This window comes from Brachyhypopomus gauderio, chromosome 18 (assembly GCF_052324685.1).
Source record: "Brachyhypopomus gauderio isolate BG-103 chromosome 18, BGAUD_0.2, whole genome shotgun sequence".
In the NCBI taxonomy this organism is placed as follows: Eukaryota; Metazoa; Chordata; class Actinopteri; order Gymnotiformes; family Hypopomidae; genus Brachyhypopomus; species Brachyhypopomus gauderio.
The window spans coordinates 18995650-19019423 of record NC_135228.1 but is presented as its reverse complement, the minus strand read 5'-3'; the positions used below and the strand labels follow the sequence as shown (position 1 = coordinate 19019423).

At 49.9% G+C, this 23774-nt stretch overlaps 1 protein-coding gene across 2 annotated transcripts; it reads right to left on the bottom strand.

Moving 5' to 3' along the window:
• Positions 1-1449: 1449 nt before the first annotated feature.
• On the bottom strand, positions 1450-23774 carry nnt (nicotinamide nucleotide transhydrogenase). Of its 2 annotated transcripts, none has more exons than XM_076979519.1 (22): positions 23659-23774; positions 22429-22625; positions 20581-20810; positions 20244-20461; positions 20038-20125; positions 19741-19829; positions 17753-17940; positions 17151-17284; positions 16753-16944; positions 16242-16395; positions 15260-15421; positions 13218-13328; positions 11530-11675; positions 11108-11303; positions 10252-10485; positions 8859-9019; positions 8319-8498; positions 7769-7928; positions 5235-5316; positions 3285-3403; positions 3051-3166; positions 1450-1675 (listed from the first exon to the last, which is right to left on the bottom strand). In XM_076979519.1, exons 2-22 carry the CDS (start codon positions 22580-22582, stop codon positions 1535-1537), a joined length of 3255 nt encoding a protein of 1084 aa, XP_076835634.1. In that variant the 5' UTR covers positions 22583-22625; positions 23659-23774; the 3' UTR covers positions 1450-1534. The 2 variants fall into 2 exon arrangements, with proteins under 2 accessions (XP_076835634.1, XP_076835635.1); XM_076979520.1 differs by having other exon boundaries at positions 23642-23663.

Genomic DNA, 23774 nt, shown 5'->3' with positions numbered 1-23774 from the left:
ATCACAATGGCCAATCACTGGCACTTGTGCGGATACCCCTTATCAGCACAGCGTCCAAGAGATTCACCGCTGTGATACGACACACAAGGTTCGCGTGGCAAGTCTGCTTACCGGCGTTAAATATCTGAGAGGCCTTCATGGTGAAAACATGCCAAGCATGCGAGCTTCAGAAATGATGAGTCACTCCCGACGTTTCATATTTGGGATGTTTATTAAGAGTGAGGGTCCATGATAACGAGGAGACAGAGAGAAACACTTCACAGTATGTCATTAACTCGTACATCTCTTAACCATGGTTGAACGAAATGTCTCAAGACCGTTTCCCCCTTCAAATTTTTGTGCAAAGAATGTTCATCAGAGCATTAATATTTCTATGCAATCAGGGAATGTTCTCTGCCCAAGGGGGGGGGGGGGGGGGTGAATGGGGGTGATTAGGGGGGGTAGTGGGATGCAAAAATGCTTTTTAACCAAACCACCACCTTTGCAAAGCTCTTTCTTTTTTATTGCTCATTTCTCCTGCCCCATTAATCTAACAGTGGATTAAAAATGGAAAATAAAGACCTCAAAATGACCAATGTCAAAATACTGTGGTAACAAGGAGCAAAAGGTTTTCGATGCTGCTAGCAGCTCAAGCCAAATATTTGTGGAAGAACCTGGAACAGTGCTGAAGATCTCAGAGAACTTTTAGGGACTGATTAGGTTTAAAACTGTCAGAGGTAGGACTGTTGTCATGGTCACCGCCATAAGCTTGTATTTAATTAGGTCCCAATGTGTTATATTAACAACAGTAATGCAAAGGGACAGTCCTGAAAGCATGGAAGGAAATGGCTACAGCAAACAAGCTCTTAATAGATTCGGTCTTGGAGGCATTTTGACATTCGTCTTCAGGAATTTGAATTGGAGGGAAAGTAAAACTTTCAGGAATCAACCTGTTCTTGTTCCCTTTAGAGCGAAATCTGCTGATTAGAAGCCGACACTGATCCTTCAAACCCAGGAGGCCTTCAGAGGGAATAGGCTGTGCACTGACTGGAAAAATGGCCTTCTGACACTGCACTGGATAATCATGCACCTCCCTCTTGTAGAAGCATAGGTCCACATGTAGCACAACATTACAGTCACATCAAGTAATACACATGGATGCTCCCCAAAAAGGAGGAATACACAGTCTGTCTGATATGATGCCTTAAAATGCAACCGGATTACACTGAACTATCTACAAATTAATGCTCGTTTTTAAAAAACGTCGGCCTCGTACAAAAGCCTAGATCAAATACAAAACCTGGACAAAATGTACCAAGGTCCTACCAACGTTGTAATGCTCTTTTTTTAAATCTTAATTTAGTTAGGCAGAACAAAAACAGCAAAAAAAATTTTACCAAATCTACAACCAAAATTCTAGAGCATGTGGTCAGGAGTGATAAGTTTTTGATGCTACTTGTTATCTAAGGGTTTGTTCAGCGTGTGCGCCCTCTTCCCGACGGGCGCGATGGTGGTCCCTCTCCTGGAGGGCACCGGCTCCCGCGCAGGTAGGTGGTTAGCCTTCCCGCACCTTGGCAGACAGCGCGTCGCAGGTTTTCTTCGCATCACCTAAAAGCATGGAGGTGTTGGCCTTGTAGAAGATCGGGTTGTCTACTGCGGCATAGCCCACGCCCAGAGACCTCTTCATCACGATGACCTGGAGGAGATGAAACCATGGATTCATCTGGTTAGTAACTGGCCCAAACGGAGCAGACGCCAAGTCAGGCTCATTGCAGTACCAAACGTGAGGGAATGATATGTCTGTATTAGGAGGGGACCCAAAACTCCACCGCTACATGGTTCTTTCACCAATACTAACTGACCTGACCCAGGTGTAAAAAGGCTGCATTGCACCTGCACATAGAGTGGTAGACCATAGTCCTGCATTTGTGCAACACAGAGAGACAAGAACTCAGGCGTCCAACATCTAATGGTTATTTAAGTATCTGCCATTTACAAAATTAAGAGTCATTAGTGTCACAGGCCCCAGATTCAGGCAGAGGAAGATCCTGGGAAAGTGAATGAGAGCAGTGCCCAGATTGGGAGCGTCCGTCTGGGCAGCAGGAACTCTGGGTAATTGAATAAGTAAAACCAGAGAGGAGAGTGCTCGTGGCTGGTCTCGCTTTGGTGTTATTCAATACGCTGAAAGATGCTCGGAACAAAATGACCCTCATCTTGGGACCGCAGGCAGACTCTCAGCGCTTGCCGGTCCATGCTGGGGAAGGCCTGTGTATGATCAGCGCCCGGCCCGGTCGCAGGCGACGGCTGGGACAGGATGGGAGGAGACTGGACATGACGGGGTGGAGATTTGCGGGGGCTGCCTCACTGGAGGAAGGCTCACGTAAGCCCTTGTCTCCAGCAACACGGCCCATTAGGACTGGACAGAGACTACTGCTACGATACTTTATTCCCACAGAGCACGAAAGCTTGACTTCCAGCAATTTTATCATATCAGGGATTTCGATACAAAGTCAGTTTAGCCCGTCTAATGAAGTCCTGGAAAAGACTACACAAACAAATCCTTTTTAAGACGCTAATGTGGAGGGCCTTGGGCTAAATAACTTGTTCATAAAAATAAATGTTTGCCTGAACGTGGTTAATAAACAGATGAATAACCTAAACACATGAGGGACAGGAGATCTACACTGTATATGGGGAAAATTAAATCTGCAGCACACAGCATTACACCTCCGCCATTTCCCCCCCGAGACTGTGGGCTAGTCATGCCATGAAGAATACCAGCCCATATAAAGGGAACGTTCCAGTCGAAATGTCATCATTCCTGAGAGGGTGAGTCAGAGCCAAGGGAAGCAGTGTGAGAATACACCTGGTGGAGCGCGGGTGGAGGCCCTGGGCTCCTCTGGGTGGGGGTTGAGAGATGGTCTGCATTACATCGCCCAAGGGCCCCATGAGCCAATGTGAGTCTCATCCCACAGACTTACTCATGTCCCGTGTGCCTTTGGTCCCGAGAACACGAGCCAGAGCGATGCTGCTGGGAAAACGAGGCTGCAGTCACGACGGACATCACTCACCTGTTTGGACTTCCAGACCTCCAACACTGGCATGCCGGCGATGATGGAGTTGGGATCCTCCTGGGCAGCCGAGTTCACCGTGTCGTTGGCACCGATGACCAAAACCAGGTCGGTCTCTGCAGACGGGCAACAGTTCGGGAGAGAAGGGAACAGACTGGTTCAGCACTGCGACGGGTCAACGGAAACCGAAGGACGACAGCGACGTAGCGGAGCGCCACCGGTCTGACGGCGTACCAGGGAAGTCGTGGTTGATCTCGTCCATCTCCAGGACAACGTCATATGGCACGCCAGCCTCAGCCAATAGCACGTTCAGCTGTCCGGGCATACGTCCGGCTACAGGGTGGATACCAAACCTACAGAGAGACAGAACGGACACGGGTTACATCTACCTCTGCCTGCGAACTCGTCTCAGAGGACAGAAAATCCAATCAGTCCTCATCCAGTAGGGGTCCTTGAATGTGTCCAGCATCTAGAACTGGGGGGTGTAAGGTTCAGATAGTCTGGGAGAGGTTAAGTGAAGAGGAAGTACGCTGGTGCTGATGCTAGCGCTAGTAAAAGCGTGTACCGAGGGGAAACGGCTGGAGGAAGAGGAACTCCCCCGCGGCTGCCACGCAACTTTACTACCTCACCGTAAAAGCCTGGCTCATAGCCAACAGGCCCAGGGCACACACACACAGGAAGTGGCATGTGCACATTCACCTCCGCTCAACAACTCTTACTGGAAGAGCGGCCTTCTTAGAAAAAATGACCATCATTAAGTCATTAGGGTCTCGGTCACCTGTCATCTCTGATTAGCATCAATAGCAGGAATCACGAGGTAAAATAGAGACAGAGAAGCTCTTCTTCCCACTTTCAAAAACCTTTGGGGGGGGGGGGGGGGGGGGGTTAAAACACGAAGTCTCATTTAAATGAGGGAAAAATGAGGGAAAAACCGTGATTATTTGCATCCTCTCAGGAAACCAAGCCATGCCTTAAGGAAAAACAGAAAGCGGCTCCAAGACACAGAAGCAGACATGCTGTTATGGACAGACGTCAGACGTCCCAGGTTTGGGATCTGTCCCTCAACGTCTACGCAGTGCAGGGCTCCCACCAGCTGCAGCGGGGCCACTCCGACACACACACACACACACACACACACACACACACACACACACACACACTATGGGCCCCTGTGGACTCGCTCTGCCCTTCTGGCTCAGTTTCAGACAGAGTGCAGCCGCTAACGGGGCCCACAGGTCACGCTACACACCCATGGACAAACGCAGAGGAATAAAGAAAGTGTGCTTGAATGCTGGCTCCTCCCACAGCTCCCCCAGCAGGGCAACACCCCCCCCCCCCACCCCAAGGCTAATTATGCCTCAGAAAGCGGGCGAGTGGGGGGCAGGGCCAGTGCAGGGGCGGGAAACCTACCCAATCGGTTCGGCCACCCATCTCCCCCTCTAATCAACTGCAAATGCCCTAATTGGCAGCAGCTGTCGGGTTGCCAGATCAAACGAGTGGAGAAAAATTACCCGAGCTTCCGGCCCGCCTCTCCGCGTCTGTACCGATCCGACCGGGCGAAGGGGGGTGGGGAGGCCGTACCGGTCCTGCCGACGGGCCACGTCTGCCCAGGTGGAAAAACGAATGAAGGAACGGGTGGTTGGACTGAGCGGTTTAACCGCGCTACAAATTGCATTTAGGGTGGAAAAAAGAAACGCCAGTGCAGTCACCATGGAGCCCCACGACTGGCGAAACGGGCCAGTACGGTGCGCAGCGGTTCAGTGCCCACAAGGTTCACAGGCCAGACAGGCGAGGCACTTTCAAGCCTGGAGACATGTGCAAAACACAGCTGTGGGCTTCCATCTCTGCATTTATGAATTCATCTTTCAAAGCAGCACAGACCAATAGGAGCAACAGAGCAACGAGAGGCGGTGAACGGCTACGTCTGCCCCCCAGATCCCCCCGCACGCCTGCGCTACGCTGCCAGCAGGGCGGCGGTAGAGGCGCTCGGCCCCAGAACTCAGGGGACTGGAGCAAACAGGCACACTAGTAAGGATCAAACATGACGGGTTCAAATCTGGTCTCTCTCCTGTGGGAGAGATATTTATAGTTATACTGTGTGCATGTGTACGTGTGCACACGCATGCTTGTGTGTGTGTGTGTGTGTGTGTGTGTGTGTGTGTGTGTGTGTGTGTGTGTGTGTACCTGACTGTCTTGCCTTGCTCGGTTAGCGACTTGACCAGATCAGCAATGGGATACTGAGCCTTTGCAGCACATAGGCCATAACCTGTAAAAGAGCACAGGCACACGTCAAGACAGCACACACACGTCAAGACAGCACACACGTCAAGACAGCACACACGCACACACGTCAAGACAGCACACGCGTACACGTCAAGACAGCACACGCGTACACGTCAAGACAGCACACGCGCACACGTCAAGACAGCACACGCGCACACGTCAAGACAGCACACGCGCACACGTCAAGACAGCACACGCGCACACGTCAAGACAGCACACGCGCACACGTCAAGACAGCACACGCGTACACGTCAAGACAGCACACACGTACACGTCAGCATGCCCAACAAGCCTCAACTTTCATCTGACTTCAAACATTTCGTATGCTCAAAAACTAGCTTATAAATTCCTGTTCCCCTCATCTACGTTTTACAACTCCTTGCGACCATAACTAACCCTTCACAGCAGAATCTGTGCTCCAGTGAGATGAACTTCACAGAACCTGCACTCAGTAAAGGTGGTTTGGGTTCAGGGAATCACGGAATGATGCGCCCATTTCAAGACTGGAGATGAAACAACTGTTTTACAACACACTAAAGAAACTTCACTTCAAAGTCAAGAAGAATGACACAAAGACATGAACTTGTTTCGGTCGTTGCTGATGGACTCTATATTCAGTGCATGAAAAGCGCCAGGGATGTAATGTAAACTCCGTGTTCGAATTTCGTCTTTGTTTGCCCTTGTTTGGAGATGCAAGAACATTATCAGACCACCTAATGTTCAAATTGAAAATAATGCGCAAATTATTAACGCTGGTAAACGAGCATACGACAGGCTGACTCCGCCCTCTTTCATCTTAACCTTGTGTCGTAAGTCCGAAGGTGACGAGTTAAAAGAAGGGAATGGACAATTTAAAGCTTTAATTCCAGCTGATGGGACTTGATGGATCAGTCACAACATCCAGAAAACTCTTGGATTTAAAGCCCAGTGCGGTGCAGGGGGGGACCGACGGACCCTCAATGTGCCTAATGGTTTTCTGCTCTCTCATTAACCCCCGTTTTTCTTAAACAAGCCAAGGAAAACAGTCATGCCCAAAAAAAAGTGCAGTGTTAAACAAAAAAGGCTTCAGTGTTTCTGCAGCCGTCCATCACCCAGAGTGACTGTGACTACTCCAATTAGAAGAAACGTGAAAAATGTGAAAAAGTTACAGCGCCCACACGAATCAAAACCTGGGCAGGCAAGGACAAAGAACTACAGAAGAAACCACAGAAGAAATCAGGCAACCAAAACCACTCACATGACGCAGCAAAGTTTGATCAAGGAGTGTCATCAGCTAGAATTTCAAGATGCTACAAATTAAATTTCATGTTTGGACCAAAAATAAAAGATGAAATCTCCTAATTTCCCATGTCTGGAATAGACTTTTTAAAATTCCATGATATTCCAGAAATCCCGTGACCCATCCCTGTCTGTTATCGTGCCCATCTCTGTTTTGCACAAGACAAGCTCAGCGCTCCGCTCAACGCATCTGCCTGGCCCCGGACCCCGTGGCAGCGGGGCGAGCGGAGGCAGGACCCCGGGCCGGGCCACCGGGGTGAGCGGAGGCAGGACCCCGGGCCGGGCCACCGGGGCGAGCAGAGGTCGGGTAGAGACAGTCCAAGTGCCTGCGTGTGCCGGGCAGCCATTTGTTTCAAATAAAACATGCCGGCTCTGTTATAGTTGGCTCGGCGGCCCTGTTTACTCTGGACAGCAGCTCTTATTATCATCATCATGACTCTTTCTTTTCATATTCCCACATTTAATTAACCGCCTCTTCCCCAATGTCCAGGAGCCTCCAACGTCTTGATCCATGAGACCTGCTGTCGGCCCATAAAACGTGGCCATAAAACGGGCCGTCACGGAGAACAAAGCGGTCTGAGGGCCAGAGACATGACCGGAGGCGGTTCAGGAGGCCCTGAAGGGCCGCACACGCCATTTAGAGGAACTGGCCGTTCAGTGCAGCAAGTCAATGAGTCATTTCGAGACCTCTTTAACAATGTACAGCCTGTACCAAATAAACCAGCACCTAACCAACCCAGACGTTAGGTTGGGTCAAACACAGTAAAGAAGTGCATCAGGGCAGTAAACGTGACCATCTGTGGGACGCATGCAATGGGCAATAGTGACAACGACCCAACGGAGACACGAGTCGGGTTCCCGCGAACGGGGGACAGCACGATGGTCCGTCCATGACCTCGAAGAAACCAGTGCAAAAGCAGAAGGTTCAAGACCACCTTGAAATAAACCCCAGTGGAGGCCCCACTTTGGAAGATCTCATCCTGCAATGAGAACGCTTGAAACTGCCAGTGATGTAATGGAGGTCGTCCAAGGTTAGTTAAACACACAGAACATGATGGAATGTTTCAATGGGTTGACAGCGCACCGAGGCACCGGTTACGTTTGAGCCGAGAAACCTCTACGCTCCCTCCCGTCCTTGGGAGGCCGTCTGGTGTCACCTGGAACGATGATGATGTTCTGGGCCTCCTTGATCATGTCCACGGTCTGCTCCACGTTGACCTCGGTGTGGGTGCCCGTGATCTCCATCGGCTTGCCGGTGCCCGTGGAGGAGGTGCCGTAGCCGCCCAGGATGACGTTGGCCAGGGAGCGGTTCATGGCCTGCACGGGACACCAGACCCAGACAAACACACACACACACAGGCAGGGCACACGGTTACGTGAGGTTAACTGTCAGGGCCAAAACGTCCATTCCCACATGGAGCCGTTCAGAGCAGTAAGAGCGCCTCCTAGTGGAACACATGGGAGCAACACGTGATAGTGTCAGCTACAGGATTTGGAGGTGGGGAGGGAGTTGGGAGGCACACGCACGCAGAGAGGGGAAGAAAACCATAATAACAAAAGCTACTTATTAACCAAAATTAAACAAATCTCCCGATATCCCAAAAGCCGAAGACTGAGGCAGGAGCTGGCGTCAGCGGTGAGTTGTACGGTGACGTGTGACGTCTGCGTGTGCTTCAACGCCGTCTCGGGGGCCGGCCGGGGCCTTACCACACACATGATGTAGGAGAGGATGGCTCCGGACGAGCCGATCAGCGCTCCCACGATGGTCAGCAGGTTGTTGTTCAGCAGGAAGCCCTCAGCACACAAAGCCCAGCCCGAGTAGCTGTTGAGCACGGTGATGACCACGGGCATGTCCGCCCCGCCGATGGCGGCCGTCAGTGTCACCCCCTACGTAGAGGACAGACCAGGGGACATGAGGGGCGGGAGAGTGAGAAGAGAGACGTGGTTGAAGACGAGGACACACACACCGCCCCAGTGTCATTAAAGTTCTTACTGCAAAACTCATCATTGTATTTACAGCAAACAGGTACAATAGGAAACTGCTTAGGAGTTCTGGACTTTTAGATGAATGGTAAAGATGCAGAGATGGCAGCATTTAAAGCATAACCAGAATTTCCATAACAGCATTTAAAGCATAAACCACTCCCAGATCTCCTTCAAAACTCTATTACGGTTCACCCTAAAGCTATCAGATACCTCTACACACACGCACGCACTAACTCAATCCCTCAGCGTTAGGCCCCTCACCATGACGGCGGAGAGGGCGGAGACCGAGCCCAGGCAGGTGATGCCCGTGGTGTAGCTGGGCTCCAGCATGTAGGGCACGATGCCCCCCACGCTGGCGGCCATGAGGCCCGCGTTGAGAGCGTGCCGGCCGGGTAGCATGAGGGGGGCGGAGTTCAGTAACCCTGCAGGTGAAGGAGAGAGAGAGAGAGCTTCAGATAAAGACAGCGTCAATGCCAGACTTTCATCTGGGCCGGTCCGACGGCCACAACGCCGTATGGAGGTCAGGTCAAACGACCCAGGACGAGACCCCACCTCCGCAGGGCTTCTGTACACTACACGTCTCCACAGTTCCTGTCTGAGCGCTGTATTAACATAGTCCTGTACATCAGAACAAACCGAGAAACGTCCGAGCTGCATTATACCACACGGGTGAAGGAAAGGTTGAGATGATCAATGACCAGATAAAAGCAGTCAAAGCATCGACTGGAGATGTAAACCTTACGCTGAACCCGAATTCAGTTCTTTAAACTATTATAGAGACAATTTAATATTTCAAATATAATAATATACTACAATGCTTTGCAAAGAAGGCTGTTCCCAATATACAACTAATAGCGTTTTACATTTCTATTCTAATTCACAACTGGACTTAAACCAGGTTTGACTAAACACTGATTTAGTGCATCTCAAAAGAAAACCCTCTCAGCAACCATGTATGTATTCAGAACCATATATTCAGTGCGGGACCATGTATGTATGTACATACGATATCAAAAGAAACTCGTCAAGGCCTTTAAAATGTATCTAGCGATGAGACTTTTTACTACACTATAGACACCAGTGATGTAGTAGAGAGGCTGAGCGGTCATCTCCCCGTGTGCTCAGGACAGCCGAGCTCGGGACGCTGCTGAGCGGGACGTCCTCCGTACTCTTGGACTGAGCAGACTGCCCCTGAGCGGGGGAGAAGGGAGGTGTAATCTCACACATCAGCGCTGGTCTCCAGGGTCTGGAGCGCTGCAGGAGCAGAGGGAGAACTCCTGCAGATAATGTGTTCCAGCTTTGGAGAACAAGTGGAAAATGACTTGTGGGGGAGGGGGAGGGGGGAGCACTAATTAGTGCCGAATTTGGAGAGGTTCCGCCTGGCCAGGCTTTAAACACAGGGCATGTGTGGCATGGCTGGGCCAGCCAGTCAACAAACACAGACGGCCCCGCCAGCAACAGCCCTCCAGACAACACCCACAACGGCCGGGCCGGGGGGACGGCAGGATGCCAGACCGGTCCGTTCTTCTGCTTTTGAGGGCAACATCTGAGCTTGTGTGGGTGCTACAGGGCTCCAACCCTACCCACGGCAGATACGCCCAGATAACCTCTTCATGTCCGATCACGTGGGGATTAAATGAGATTAGTGTGCTACCTTGCAGCTTGCCGTAGGCGACCAAGGAGCCGCTGAAGGTGACCCCGCCGATGTAGGTGCCCAGGTAGGCCACGATCTTGGTGAGGTTGGCGGCGGGGTCCGTGGCGAAGTGGGGGTACTCCACCATGTACTCGGCGACGCACGTGAGCACGGCGGCCAGGCCCACCAGGCTGTGGAAGGCGGCCACCAGCTGCGGCAGGTCCGAGATCTGGATCTTCTTGGCGATGGTTAGACCTGCAAGAGGCAAAAACAGCACAGGGCCAATCAGCCCTGCTGGGAAACGGGTCACGTCGTAGGCAGTGGGGCTCACGTGTGTGTGTGCGTGTGAAGTGAGAGAGGATGGTGTGTGTGTGTGTGCACGCGTGCGTATGTTCTTAAGAGGGCTTGTTTGGGGCTGGCCAGGACCTGAGGGTTTAAATTAGCATCTGGAATCAAGCAAACTGGTCTGGGCCGGTGCGGCCGGTGGTTTAAACTCTGTTCCAGCAGGTTTCCAGGAATAATTAGCAATTTAGATTAGACATGACTGCCTACAAAGAGCAATCCTGCTCAGAGTGACTCACGACCTGATGACCACTACCTGGACTCATACACTGGTCACTGACTCACTCGTGTGATCCCTCTAACCCACACACACACACACACACACGGATGCAGATAAGACACACACACACACACACACACACACACACACACACACACACAGTGGGGGGCAGAAAGGGTGTTCTTCAAAGACTTCAAAGAATGAGACATTACTGAAACAGTGTGTTGGAGTGTGTGTGTGTGTGTGTGTGTGTGTGTGTGTGTGTGTGTGTGTGTGTGTGTACACGAGAGAGATGGACACACATATTTAACTCACCCGCAGTGCCGCCCACTGCCATGGCCATGCTCATCTGGCCCAGGAGCTCAGGAGAGGGCTTCAGGACCCCCAGGGTGGCAGCGATGCCGCCCGCCACACCCATCATGCCCAGGGCATTTCCCAGGCGTGCTGTGGACTGGGTGGACAAGCCTCCCAGAGCACCAACACAGCACAGCCCGGAGCCCAGGTACATCATCTACACACACACACACACACACACGCACACACACAGAGTAGAACAATAAAATAAAATTAAGAAGAAAAAAAGGCTGCTTCTAATTCTTTATGGAAACAAGACATCCATGTGAGGGTAGGTACTGGTGTACTGAGACGTGGCTGTACGCGGGCGTTGGAGCGTGTGGGGGGTTTACGGGGACGGGGGGGTGAAGGTGAGGGGCGCTCTGGCCTGGGGCTGTGCGGACCTGCTCTATGTTGTAGCCACTGTGCAACGCGGCTGCGTACCCGCCCACAAACACCCCCGCTGGGAGCATGTACAAGTAGTTATACTCTGGGGGATCCGTGGGTCGTTTAAACATGTCCAGCATCCGCTTAGTGACCAGGAAACCACCTGAAACACACACACACACACACACACACACACACAGTGGTCAAACCCCAAGATGAAGACAGGACCGTTAAGCATGCGTCAATGCATGCTGTGGTGGTTTAAAGCGATCTGAATAATGACCGACTCACTCAAGCTACAACTCTCGCCAGTAAGTCATTCCTCCGGTGCTGTTCATTAGACAAGTATTTCTGAGCAAGTGTGCACATCTAAGGGCTTTTTGAAAGACAGAGGGGGTGTGTAGTCAGACTTTGATGAACCAGATCAGTTCAGAAATCCCTCAGGTAACACATTACAATACAAATAACATAGATAGGCCTCTATCGTTTAAAACAGTATCTCACCAATATCAAAATATCACAATGACATAAAAGACTCTGCAGCTCTACAGACAAAAACGCATCAGCAAAGGAACAGGTAGACCGTAAACCTCAGGCCTGTTATTGAAGCTGAATTGGAGGACAATGTTAGTCTTTCCCTTGTGTGCACTTGTAACAATAAAAATTTAGGAGAAGAGTTAGAAAGAAAAAAAAGCTGGAGAAGAAATGTTGATCTTTCTGGTTCTGCTGGTTTATGGCTTGTGGGTTGACTGTGGAAAGAAAGGACGCTTTTAGACTGAAACTAAACACCTGCCTTCAGAGAAAAGAAATACAGAAATTCAGACACTTTATGTGAGCTGGAACACAAACGGAACAAAGATCAGACAAGAGTAATACGTTGTTATGGCTGAGTGTGACAAAACACGCAGGGAAAATGACCGCTAACATGCCTGTAAATCACAGGCAGGCACAGTGACCCAGGTGATGACAACCCCAGACGGTCCCGGCACACCGGCTTCAGCGTGTCATTCTGGCCACCACCGCGTACCCCTCCACCATCCCCACCAACGTGAAACCATTTTTCCCTTTGCGCCGTATTAATGAGCGGTGGGGTTTCCGCAGTGAACGGGCTCGGGCCTGATTTATGACACGGTCGTGGCTCTTTGAAGCACCAGTGCCGCCCTGACGTTTACCATGTCAGGTGTGTGGATCGTCTAAAGTCTTCCACCTGGAGGCGTGGGTTCTCCTCCCAGACGGCGGTCTGAGGCCAGCCAGGGGCCGGGCCACGGCGGGCCACGGCGGGCCAACGGCACTCACCGGCTCCAGGCCCGCTCCCCCCGGGGATTCTTCACATGCAGCTCCAGACTGGAGACTGAATTAGAGCACATAACCCCTTCCTATGGGCATGGACCTCGGAAACCCAGTTTATTAGGGCTTTGGCTTATTGGAAATGTAGATTTCAAGCTGTTCCTAGTCATCGTAGCGTCGTTCATCACGTCTCTGGAGGGACTCCTCTGAGCTGTGGAGGGGTTACGCGCCTCCTCTGGGCTGTGGAGGGGTTACGCGCCTCCTCGGCGCTGTGGAGGGGTTGCGCGCCTCCTCGGCGCTGTGGAGGGGTTGCGCGCCTCCTCGGAGCTGTGGAGGGGTTACGCGCCTCCTCGGAGCTGTGGAGGGGTTACGCGCCTCCTCGGAGCTGTGGAGGAGTTGCGGGGTCTTGCCGTCTTACCAGCAATGTTGACGGAGGAGATGAAGGCTGCGAGTACGGCCAAGGTCTCTGCAGTGCTGGATGGAGCATAACTCCCTCCCATCAGTGACAGCCCACCAACAGCAGTCAGTCCTGTAGACACACCAGGACAAAGTCAGTGCAAAAGCACCATAAGGGACCAACGCTATCAATCGATAAATATCAACATTAAGTACATTTATTTTCTTTCATTTGAAAAGCAAAATATTCATAATTTCACTTGTGGTCTGTTCTCTGATTGTGTTCGTTTCTTTTAGCACACTAAGGACCTATTCTGTGCGTGTAACTTAAGGACAAGCCATGTGCTTCAAAACAAATTGAGCTCATTTTGAATGACCTAAATGGCACTCTATTGGACGTCCTCCTGAGGACACCGATAACCATCGCCTCCTTAATCACTTTCAAATGCTTCTGTGTTGGAGACTGCTGACCGCTCGGTCAGAGGTCTCCTGACTCAATGATGTGTGCAACACTTGGTGGGCATTTCCGCTCACTGTTATTCCAGAGAAACAATTGATCACAGACCAGCACATGGAGTGTGAGCACACGTGACCTCTGCGCTGCAGGAAACGCCACAGACAACCGAGAGACAGACAGAAAGAGACAGACAGAGACGCAAACAGCACACCTGGATATGTGTAATAAACCCTCCGCTGAAAGTGAAACATTAATTCATTCAGATCTGAAGTTCGGATTCCCATTCGGAGATGAAGGGCTGGACATGGCGACCTGAAGATGAGGTTACCTTCACAAACATCTAAGACCACGTTCAGGCACCGTTAGGATGACAAAGCTTCTACAAGGCAGTGATTTAATAATCGTTATTATGTTTGTAATCGTGTAGATTACATGCACCTCAAAAAAATTCAACGTAATCCTGAGAATCTGAGCTGAAACTCATCGCTCAAATTCTCTGGATGAGAGATTTCAGAAGGTCATTTCAAGGGCTCGTCGAGACGTTGGGTCATTCTGATTCACCCGTTTCAGGTAGATTAAAGAGCCTGAATGGAACTCAATTTCGCCAGGAGGCGTATCAAAAGTAACTCTAAGCTTTTGTTCCCCGGACTACTACTACGCTTTCAGAAGTGAGAAATTCCACATTAGTGTCCTAATGTCTCAGTCCTTCAAAGTCGAGCTTTATAACATTAGGAAACATAAGAAGCGAACTGCACGGCTTACGACATTTCCAGGCGAGCGATAGGAGGACATTGCTCACCAAGTGTCAAACGTGCCCCCTCCCCAGAAGGGGGACGGCAGGAAGGCAGAGGGCTTGGAAGCCATTTCCCAGGAGCTGGGCAGGAGGTGGAAGGAGCTAATTGCTTCAGTGGATGCCCTCAGAGTTCCTCTCAACATCTTACAGCTCTGATGATGTTGAGGGATCTTTAATGTGGACCACCACGAGGTCGTGAAAAAAATGAAATGTTTCCGAATTGCTCAGTTAGATCAGAGTTACACAAAAGCTTGGTGGGTGTGAGCAGCTGCAGGAGACCCCCCCCCCCCCCCCCTCACAGACCCCCCCTCACAGACCTCCCCCTAACAGACCCCCCCCCTCACAGACCCCCCTGGCCTCAGCGTAATCACATCTAGGGTGGCTTCTTCTACCCAAACCCCGCCAGCTAAAGGCTCTGCTTAGAGGTGACGGGGCTGAGGACAGTCAGAGCACAGTCCAAGCATATTAAAGCTGACGCATATGGCCAGTATAGCAAAAGAAAAATTTTAAATTATTATTTTTTAAACATTGGATGAGTTTAACAGCAAGAGACGTTCCAAGTTCGTCCATAATGCAGACAGGTGGTTTTTAGCTTCTCCACAAATCCTGTGCCTAACACTAAAATCCACAAACTGAGGAAGGAAGGAACATGTGGTGTAAACACAGATCAAGCTGGCCACGTTAGCGTGGGTGTCGCACGGGGACACGCACACGCACAACACATGCCTGTGGGTCACGTGCCGGTGTGATCCCGGTGAGGCCTGTTGTGTTTGATCCCCTGATGGGTTCGGTGTGTGCGCGCGGACGTGCTCACCAGAGATGGCGTTGGTGACGGACATGAGCGGCGAGTGGAGAGCGGGCGTGACGCCCCACACTGTGTGGTATCCCACAATTCCTGCCAAGCCAAAGGTCGTCACCATCTGACTGAAGGCAGCATTCGGCGCACACAGCCCAAGTCCGAGCAGCGTAGTGAGACCTAAACAAAAAACAAACAGGTTTCCTTTGTAAAAAACAAATTAGACAATGCAAACATGCAAACACTAAATACGGGCGGAAGCAGGCCATGTGAACGAGACACACACTATGGAGCCCCTCCACCCGAGCCGGCCACAGCATGGGGCAGCCTTCACACACTCACCAGTGCGTTTTATTACTCTCCGCTTCCTGGATTTTAGGGGTGAACTGGGAGTTACCGAGAGGTTGGTGTGTGTGTGTGTGTGTGCGCACGTTTGGGAGGGACAGAGAAATTAAGTGACTATTTCGAATTTCAAACTCATTTCAGGTTTGTACTTGTAGCAGGAGCAAAAGAACCATGGAGAGAGAAGGAAGATGAATGTGTTTGTTTATTGACGGGTGTTTATTTCCGCGTGAGACATGGTGACCGGCTGTCCAAGCAAGTGTGTGCTTTGATCTACAGCAAACACTGCCTCTCCGTACACAAGCTCTGCTCATCTGCCTGCAACTGACACAATCCTGTTCTTGATGTTACGTCTAGTCATATTCTTGGACACCAAACAGTAGAACAACAAAAGTTGACCTTTACACAGAAGGGACACACTAGGGGAAAAAGACATTTTCTAAGTCGCTTGCTTTTTTTATTTGTTTGTTTTGCTGAGCAAATTTGTGGCAGGCAGTGCAATTCATCTGCACATCACAGCATGTTCCTGTAAGCACAGAGCAGGTCAGAGACCACCCCAGGAGCCTGCCAGAGAGCTCTGTGGAAATCCATACAGAGAGATGGAGTGGGGGAGGGGGCGGGGCAGGGGCAGGGCAGGGGGCGGGGCTCCGGGCCTCACCTCCAGTGTACGCTCCAGCCGTGGTGAGAGTGCTTCTAAACGGCGAGATAATGGCCGCCTTCTCCTTCTCCAGCTCCTGGACGCTTTTGGGCTTGGGAGGTGCTGCAGAGGGGACGTTGTTGGGCTGTGGTGCGGGAAACAGCACTTGTCCGTTCTGGAGACAGCAGGAGAGAGAGACACACACACACACACACACACACACACACACACACACACACACACACACACAAACACACACACAAACACACACACAAACACACACACACACACACACACACACACACACACACACACACACACACACACACACACACACACACACACACACACACACACACACACACACACACACACACACACACACACACACACACACACAGAGCTCGTATGAGAGTAGCATGTAAACCCTCGGCCCTCGTGTCCCACACAGATATTAAGCCAGAAATTAGAGGTCGCTGCTTTAAGCCCAAATGGTTCTGGAGTAGCTGTAATGCTGCGGGGTCCGAGAGACCTGCATGACCACGGTGCCGCGGACAACGTGGTCCATCGTGCCGTAGTCGAAGGATTCTTTGACGTCAAAGTAGAAGTTCTCCTTGTCTGGGCTGATGGCTCGGAGGAGTTTGATGATGTTGTTGGAGTACAGGGCGCTGGACTGCGTAGGAAGACGACTTGGGAGATCCGTGTAGCCAATATGGGTCACACCCTACAGACAAATAAACACATCGCACCGGCTCTAAGCCACATGTACACTGGGCCTTCAAATCTGAGGTCTAAATGACTGCAAAGCCGTGTATCGTGCACCAGTTCTGGAGAGATCTGGCACCAAGAACTCAATCTTCAAAAGAAGCCGTAGAGCTCACAGCTGAAGGAGCGAGTTCTGTGCCGTCTCGGAGGCGGGACTGGACTCACCTTGTGAACGGTCAGCTGTCCAGGAACGGTGGTCTCAATGTTGCCCCCCGCCTCTGCGGCCAGGTCCACCACCACGGAACCGTCCTTCATGCTCTCCACCATGGCCCTGCTGATGAGGACGGGAGCCCTGCGCCCTGGACACCACCAGCATTACAGCCGTTAGTGTGGACACATCGCACAGCACTACTGGAGACTTGATGTTCTCAGGAAAGATGGAAGGACGTTAGTGGTGGGAGTCATGACACTAATAGTACAGATGACATGACCATACCACAGGAGACGTCTCATAGAAACAATATCGCCAAATCTCACTGTATATATTCAACTCAGAAATGTAAATAGGAAGCTACTTTATTTCACAAACCATAATAAACGAGAATCAAAAATGCCCTCTTAGGTCCTGATATTAATAAATTAAGCATTTCAAAAACACATTTGCAAGAATGTCATTTTCTTTATAATATTTAATCAAAAGAATGAAACTTTGGATCAGTACAAGTTTGTAGCCCAAACTTCCAGATACTTCTTCTGAAATGCAGGGAAGGCTCAGTACTACAACCTAACTCGACGCAGGTGTTGAGGACGTGAGTGTGGGCGCGTACCGGGTATGAGGGCTGTGCTGATGAGGATATCAACGTCCAAACACTGCTTGGCAAAAAGCTTCATCTCGGCCTCGATGAACTCCTTGGACATCTCCTTAGCGTAGCCGCCTTGGCCTTCTCCAGACTCCTTCACGTCCACCTCGAGAGGCTCCGCCCCCAGTGACTTGAACTGCTCCAGTGCGGCATCTCTGGGGGGGTAAAGGGGGGACACCAACTCTTCAATACATTTGGGTCAATAAAAATAGGAGGAACTCGTAATGCGATTTCCCCCACATACTCTGGGTGATGCTGCCATCCAGTGGCAGCACACGGGAACTGCTCCATATGTCAATAGGTCTACAGTTGTAGCTCATTAGTCCTTGGCTGCAGTACTGAATCAGTCAGCCCAAACACCCCTGATGGAACGTCTTACCAAGCAGACAGGAATAATCACACTCCTGCTCTAGACTGACAGGGGCTCCGTAATCGTGTTTATTCATGCTCCATATATTATGCACTAGAATATACAGACAAATGCCCAGACATATACATATACATACAAAGCACTGCATGTGGTTGGGCCTCAGTAACTGCACCGGCATCCCCGTGTGCTACAAGCTGGGAGGCCAAAAGTGCCAAAGAACCAGGGAGGGGGGCATTTTAGCTTGGTGCAAACAAGTAAGAAACCGGAGTCCCAATACACACACGGATATCCATAGGTGAGCAGGTCCTGGGTACCCAGCATGCTCGCAGTCATGCTAAGTTCATCATCAACTTTGCAAACAGCTCACTAGATGTATTATGCCAGCGGGATAGAACCTCCAATAATGAACAAGCTTCATGCTGCTGTAAACAATGTTGCTTTGCAGTACAATTTTTAATTGGGTTTCTCAGAAATGGTTTTGGAAAACACCACAAAGCATTTAAAACTTCTACAAGGCTGCCCTAATGCTCAGTATAGACCAATAAGTTCATCTGAGACATATACCAGTTTCCTGTCAATGACTACCTTTTTAAAAGAATAATGTTATATTTCCATATTAATTGGTTAATGAACAGAACCAAAAGTAGACAAACAACATTTGAGGAACATTTTCCAAGAGTATCCCTACTTTCCTCATTTACTAGACTAGACTTCATTTTCCCCACATTCACCTAGAATGGGATGTTCTGGCAAACTTGGAATTATAATGTTCAAGTTCTCAAAAAGTAGACAAAACTGGCATGCATGTATCTGCATGGCCTTACACTATGCCATTATAGCAGCCTTATAGGTCTGTGGTGGGTCACACTGTTCAAGATGCTGCAGCTGCTCTAGTGTGGTATCGCAGAGGCGCAACAAGAGAAATGACTCAAAGACCACAGATTTTAACAACCAAAGAATTATTTCATAATTTGTAACTGCTGTCTGCAGTACCATAAAAATTGCGTGGTGTAAATCAGGCTTGAAGTTCCGTCTGTGCTATAATGCGGCTCACCAGACGAACTTGTCTATCATGACGATGGACCGGCTCTGTACTGCAAGGCAAGACCACAACAGCTGGACGGACAAGCAATGGGTTTCCCCTCCACACCGAGTCACAGCAAAGTGAGGCTTGTGGGCTGTGGTAGCCATCTTGGCTCTTTGAGCCATCTTCTCATCTAGTCTGGGCTTTAAGAGGCACGCCAGCTGCAGCACATGTGAGAGCACCAGAGCTCGGCTCTGACAGGACTAGATATACCACAGGCTGTGGCGGTTAGTAAGAAGCACTATCTGTTAACTCAAGCGACTGCAGTATTTATCTTGGTTCCTTCACTGAATCGAGCAGATTAGAACCTCTGAACAAAACGTAATTTGCAGGCAGTGAGGTGCTACACTGCCCTCTGGTGAAATAAGGAGGTAAAAACACTTCAAGGTTCTTTTGGAACACAAGAAGGTCCCAGAAAAGTTTCTACTGGATTTCTAAGAACTTCAGTGTCTACTGGATAATTCACCATCATCCCTATGGCATGTGCTCAGATGTTCTCACCTGGTGTCAAAGCCCCTGACGATGGCGCCCATGGCCCTGGCAGTACCAGCAGCCGCCAGACCGGCTACACCACCTCCAATGATCAGCACCTTAAGAGACAGAAGAGAAGTCATCATTACCCAGGTGGAGCAAAACCACCAAGCTCCACCAATAATGGAATTCACAGGAACAGGAATTGGTCAAAAGGACGTCAGTTCACAAACACGTTCACAAACAGAAACAAGTCGTGAGTTAACAGGTCCCAAAACGCTGAGACAACAGTGCAGTAGCGCAGAGCACCAGCCCAGAAGCCCGTACCTTAGCAGGAGGGACCTTCCCCGCGGCGGTGATCTGTCCGGTAAAGAAGCGTCCGAAGTTGTTCGCCGCCAGGACTACGGCTTTATAGCTGCAAAACACACAGCGGCCCGTCATTCAGGCCTGGGAGGGGACCACAGGAACATCTGACGCCCGCCTTGAGAACATCGGAACGCGGACACGGTGCCAGTGGTGTCAGGAAAGCTCACCCAGCAATGTTGGCCATGGAACTGAGGGCATCGTAACCCTGGGCGATGGTGACGCGGGGCACCTGGTCCATGGCGAGGACGGTGGCTTTGCGTTTGGCCAGGCAGTCCATCAGCTCGGGGTTCTGGGCTGGGTAGATGAAGCTGACCAGCGTGGCGCCTTGTTTCATCAGCTCCGACTCATGGACGCCTAATGCTGGATTCAGCATGGGGGCACGAACCTACGACATCACAGCACAGCAGGGGGGAAATAACCAATCAGCATGGTTGTAGAAAACATGCCAATAGGCCAAAAGCCGCCCATCGGGCCAGAAGGCATCGCCGGCGAGTGAAACCACACCTTCAGGACGATGTCAGACGCCAGGACTTCTTTGACGTCCTTGACGGCGGCTCCAGCTTTGGTGTACATGTCGTCTGGGAACTTGGCTGCCTCGCCCGCCCCGGACTCCACCACGACATTGAAACCCTGCTTGATGAGGGCGTCCACCCCCGCGGGCGAGATGGCCACACGCAGCTCATTCTCAAAGATCTCCTTGGGAACGCCAACAGTCAGCTGTTTGTATGGAACGCCTGCAGAAACAAGGGATACCTTTCAAAAGCACATGGTCAAAATGATCCAAAATCCAGTGTAGTCTTTCTGAACCCAACAGAACCATCACACAAAGGTCAGAGAGGTAAATTATAAGTTGGCCATAAAAGATAAGAGCTTGGCAAAAGGGAAAGTCCAGATACACTCATTGGCATTGCCTCTAAACCACAAGCAATCAAAGTGCAATAAAATGAAGTTGCAAGAAACTAACATGTGATTTCAAAGAGTCCCATTACATCACACATATTGGCCAATGTTCACGAAAATTATTTCAGAACATAAAATAGAAATGTGTAATAATACTATGTGGGATTCTAAAGATACCAAAAAGAGGATGACTCTAAATACTTGCCAGGAGTCTTTCAATCAACAGAGACAAATTAGCCTCTCCCTTCAAGACACTGCCACTCCATATAACTTAACACAGGTTCAATTTCCTATGTCCACAACTCAACCCATGTCTTAACTACAAAAAAAGGTTGTTTCATAGTAAAACTGTATTAGACATTATAGCAGAAAGGTTTATAGCGAATGAATGGCAATAAAAACACAATGCATCAAGTTCATCAAGCTCTGTGCAAGACTGTAATGGAAACTCGTACCACATAGGTAATCATAGATGACTAAAATAGTGTCAATCACAGCCATCTAGCGTGGTGAATTGGCTCTAATCGCAGGGTTATAGACAGCTACAGCACAAATTATAACCTACTGTGAGTTCACAATGTTTAATTAGGCCTACCCACAACAACTGAAAAGTTTTTAGCACGTTGTAAAACATTTTAGTCATTTTTATAGCTCCATTAAGAACAAATTGCTGTTTAGCAAAATCTAAACAATGTGCTAGTATCAGCAGGAAAGGATTGTGTTTGATCATTACTTTCATGTAACATTGGTTTCTGGGGTCTAGTCACAATTTGTGACCACAAACATTGTTAAGGGTGCACTTTTGCACCTTTTCTGCTCAATGCATTATAAGGACCTTGTTTGCGAGCAGAGCTTCCCAAACCCCGGACGCCAAACTCGACTGGTATCCTGCCAGAAATAGGCAGCAAGCCTCAGCTGTCATTATCATTCCTACGCAACTCAAAGAGCGTCAACCACGACTGGACAGAGCCCCGTGCACTGGTGGCGTACCTAGACAGCCCGTGTGTGAACACTACAGCGGGCACCTCATTCATTTGCTGCCAGACACCATGTGAGCTCAGGTAAAGGTGGCAGAACTAGCGGAGTGGGGTGGGGGATGGGCCTTGGCAGGACGTCATGTGACACCATGACCTTGGGAAGGAGTAGCACCTGGGTGCAGCAAAAACTCAGTGACAAAGTTTGTGTGTCTCAGTCAGGCACAATATACACTGCATAAGACTAAGACTACAATTAGGGTTTGCCTTTAAATAGAGCACGCTATTAAATACCTACTTAATGTGTCTAGAAATGTGTCTAAGATCTAAGGGATTCATCAAGGACACCAACCCAAGCAAAAACAGGAAGTAGGAAGTAGCAATGCACACACAAGTTCAAAAATGCAGATTCCCATCTGTCGAAATTTCCAATTTCCCACGTGACCGTACAAGTGATGCTGAAAAGCTTTTTTTTTACCTGGGCTAGCAGAGCGAGCAAGGGCCTGATGGGTCCTGAAGAATCGCAGACATGTCGCCTTCACGGTCCGGACATTCTGGAGCTTGGAGCAGGCCACCCCGGTGAAGAGAGGGGCAGAACAAGTGGTGGCAACCACCCGCAAAAGACTCGCCATCAGGGACACGAGGAGGAGCTGTGCAGCCGGGTCAACCCTCCTCCTGCACCCGGCAAACGGAGAAAGAGTGAATACAACCGCCTTTTCCCAGCATGCTCGTGTAACCCATGATCAACCCCGCTGATTCTATTTCAGGACATATGCATGCATGAAACATGCACTAACGCGCGTGCACGACACACGCGACCGACCAGGATCGGCGTGCTCGCGCACAGGTCATTACACACGTTTCTTGGTCATTTGCAACAGGTCACATTCCTCCGTTTGTATAAACTTTGACTGTATTCCCCTCTTAGTAGCCTATGCTCGGTACTTTGACGCTTCCGACGGTACTTTGTCGGTGTTTTTTGGGTCTAAAAACACCACCACGTCAGCACACAGAGGAGAACAGAAACTCAAGTCAGCCATGCGAGCTTGAGGTGTTTTATAACGGTAGCGGAGTCAGTCAGAGAGCTCGGCAAGATGAATATCACGCATAGTGTAACAAGAAAACAGTTTAAACTAAATGAGATTTTTAGAAGTACGAGTAATTTTCTTTATATATATATATATATATATATATATATATATATATATATAATTAGACAGAAATGCAGACGCAGTGCAACTCTCCCTCATATTTATTGTACCCACAGGACGAGGCCGGCCTGGTCTACCAGCCCGCTGTAACCAGCTAGTCTCGTCTGTTAGCTCACATTCATTCACAAAGTGAAAGCGCCGACCTCAACCGCTACATTAAAACATTCAAACATGTATTTATTAGCACACATTGGAAGTAAACATTGAGGAAGGAGAGTGTGTTCGTGGCTGTGTATCCGACTGCCGCTGCGCTCGCGGGTGTGCACGCGACCCTGCTGAAGGATGCGAGGAGACCGCGGGCGCCATGGCGACAGTTAGCCCAGCTAGCCGTCTTGCTAGCTGATACCAAAGCAATGAACCAAAGAATTTGCACCAATCACATACAATTAAAAAATCACACAAATCCCGCTATTGTTAATTCATTAATGAATGTAGGATGCAGAATGTCCTAAACATTAGCAGTGAGACGTAACTACACACCGGTATTGGGGACTGACCTTTAATGCAGTACACGGCGAAGCCGAACTCTCACCCGGAAGAAATAGCGCTCCGGTCGCTAGTCAGTTTTTTATTGGATATCAGGAATGTTACTCAAAATAACCGGTAGAAATGC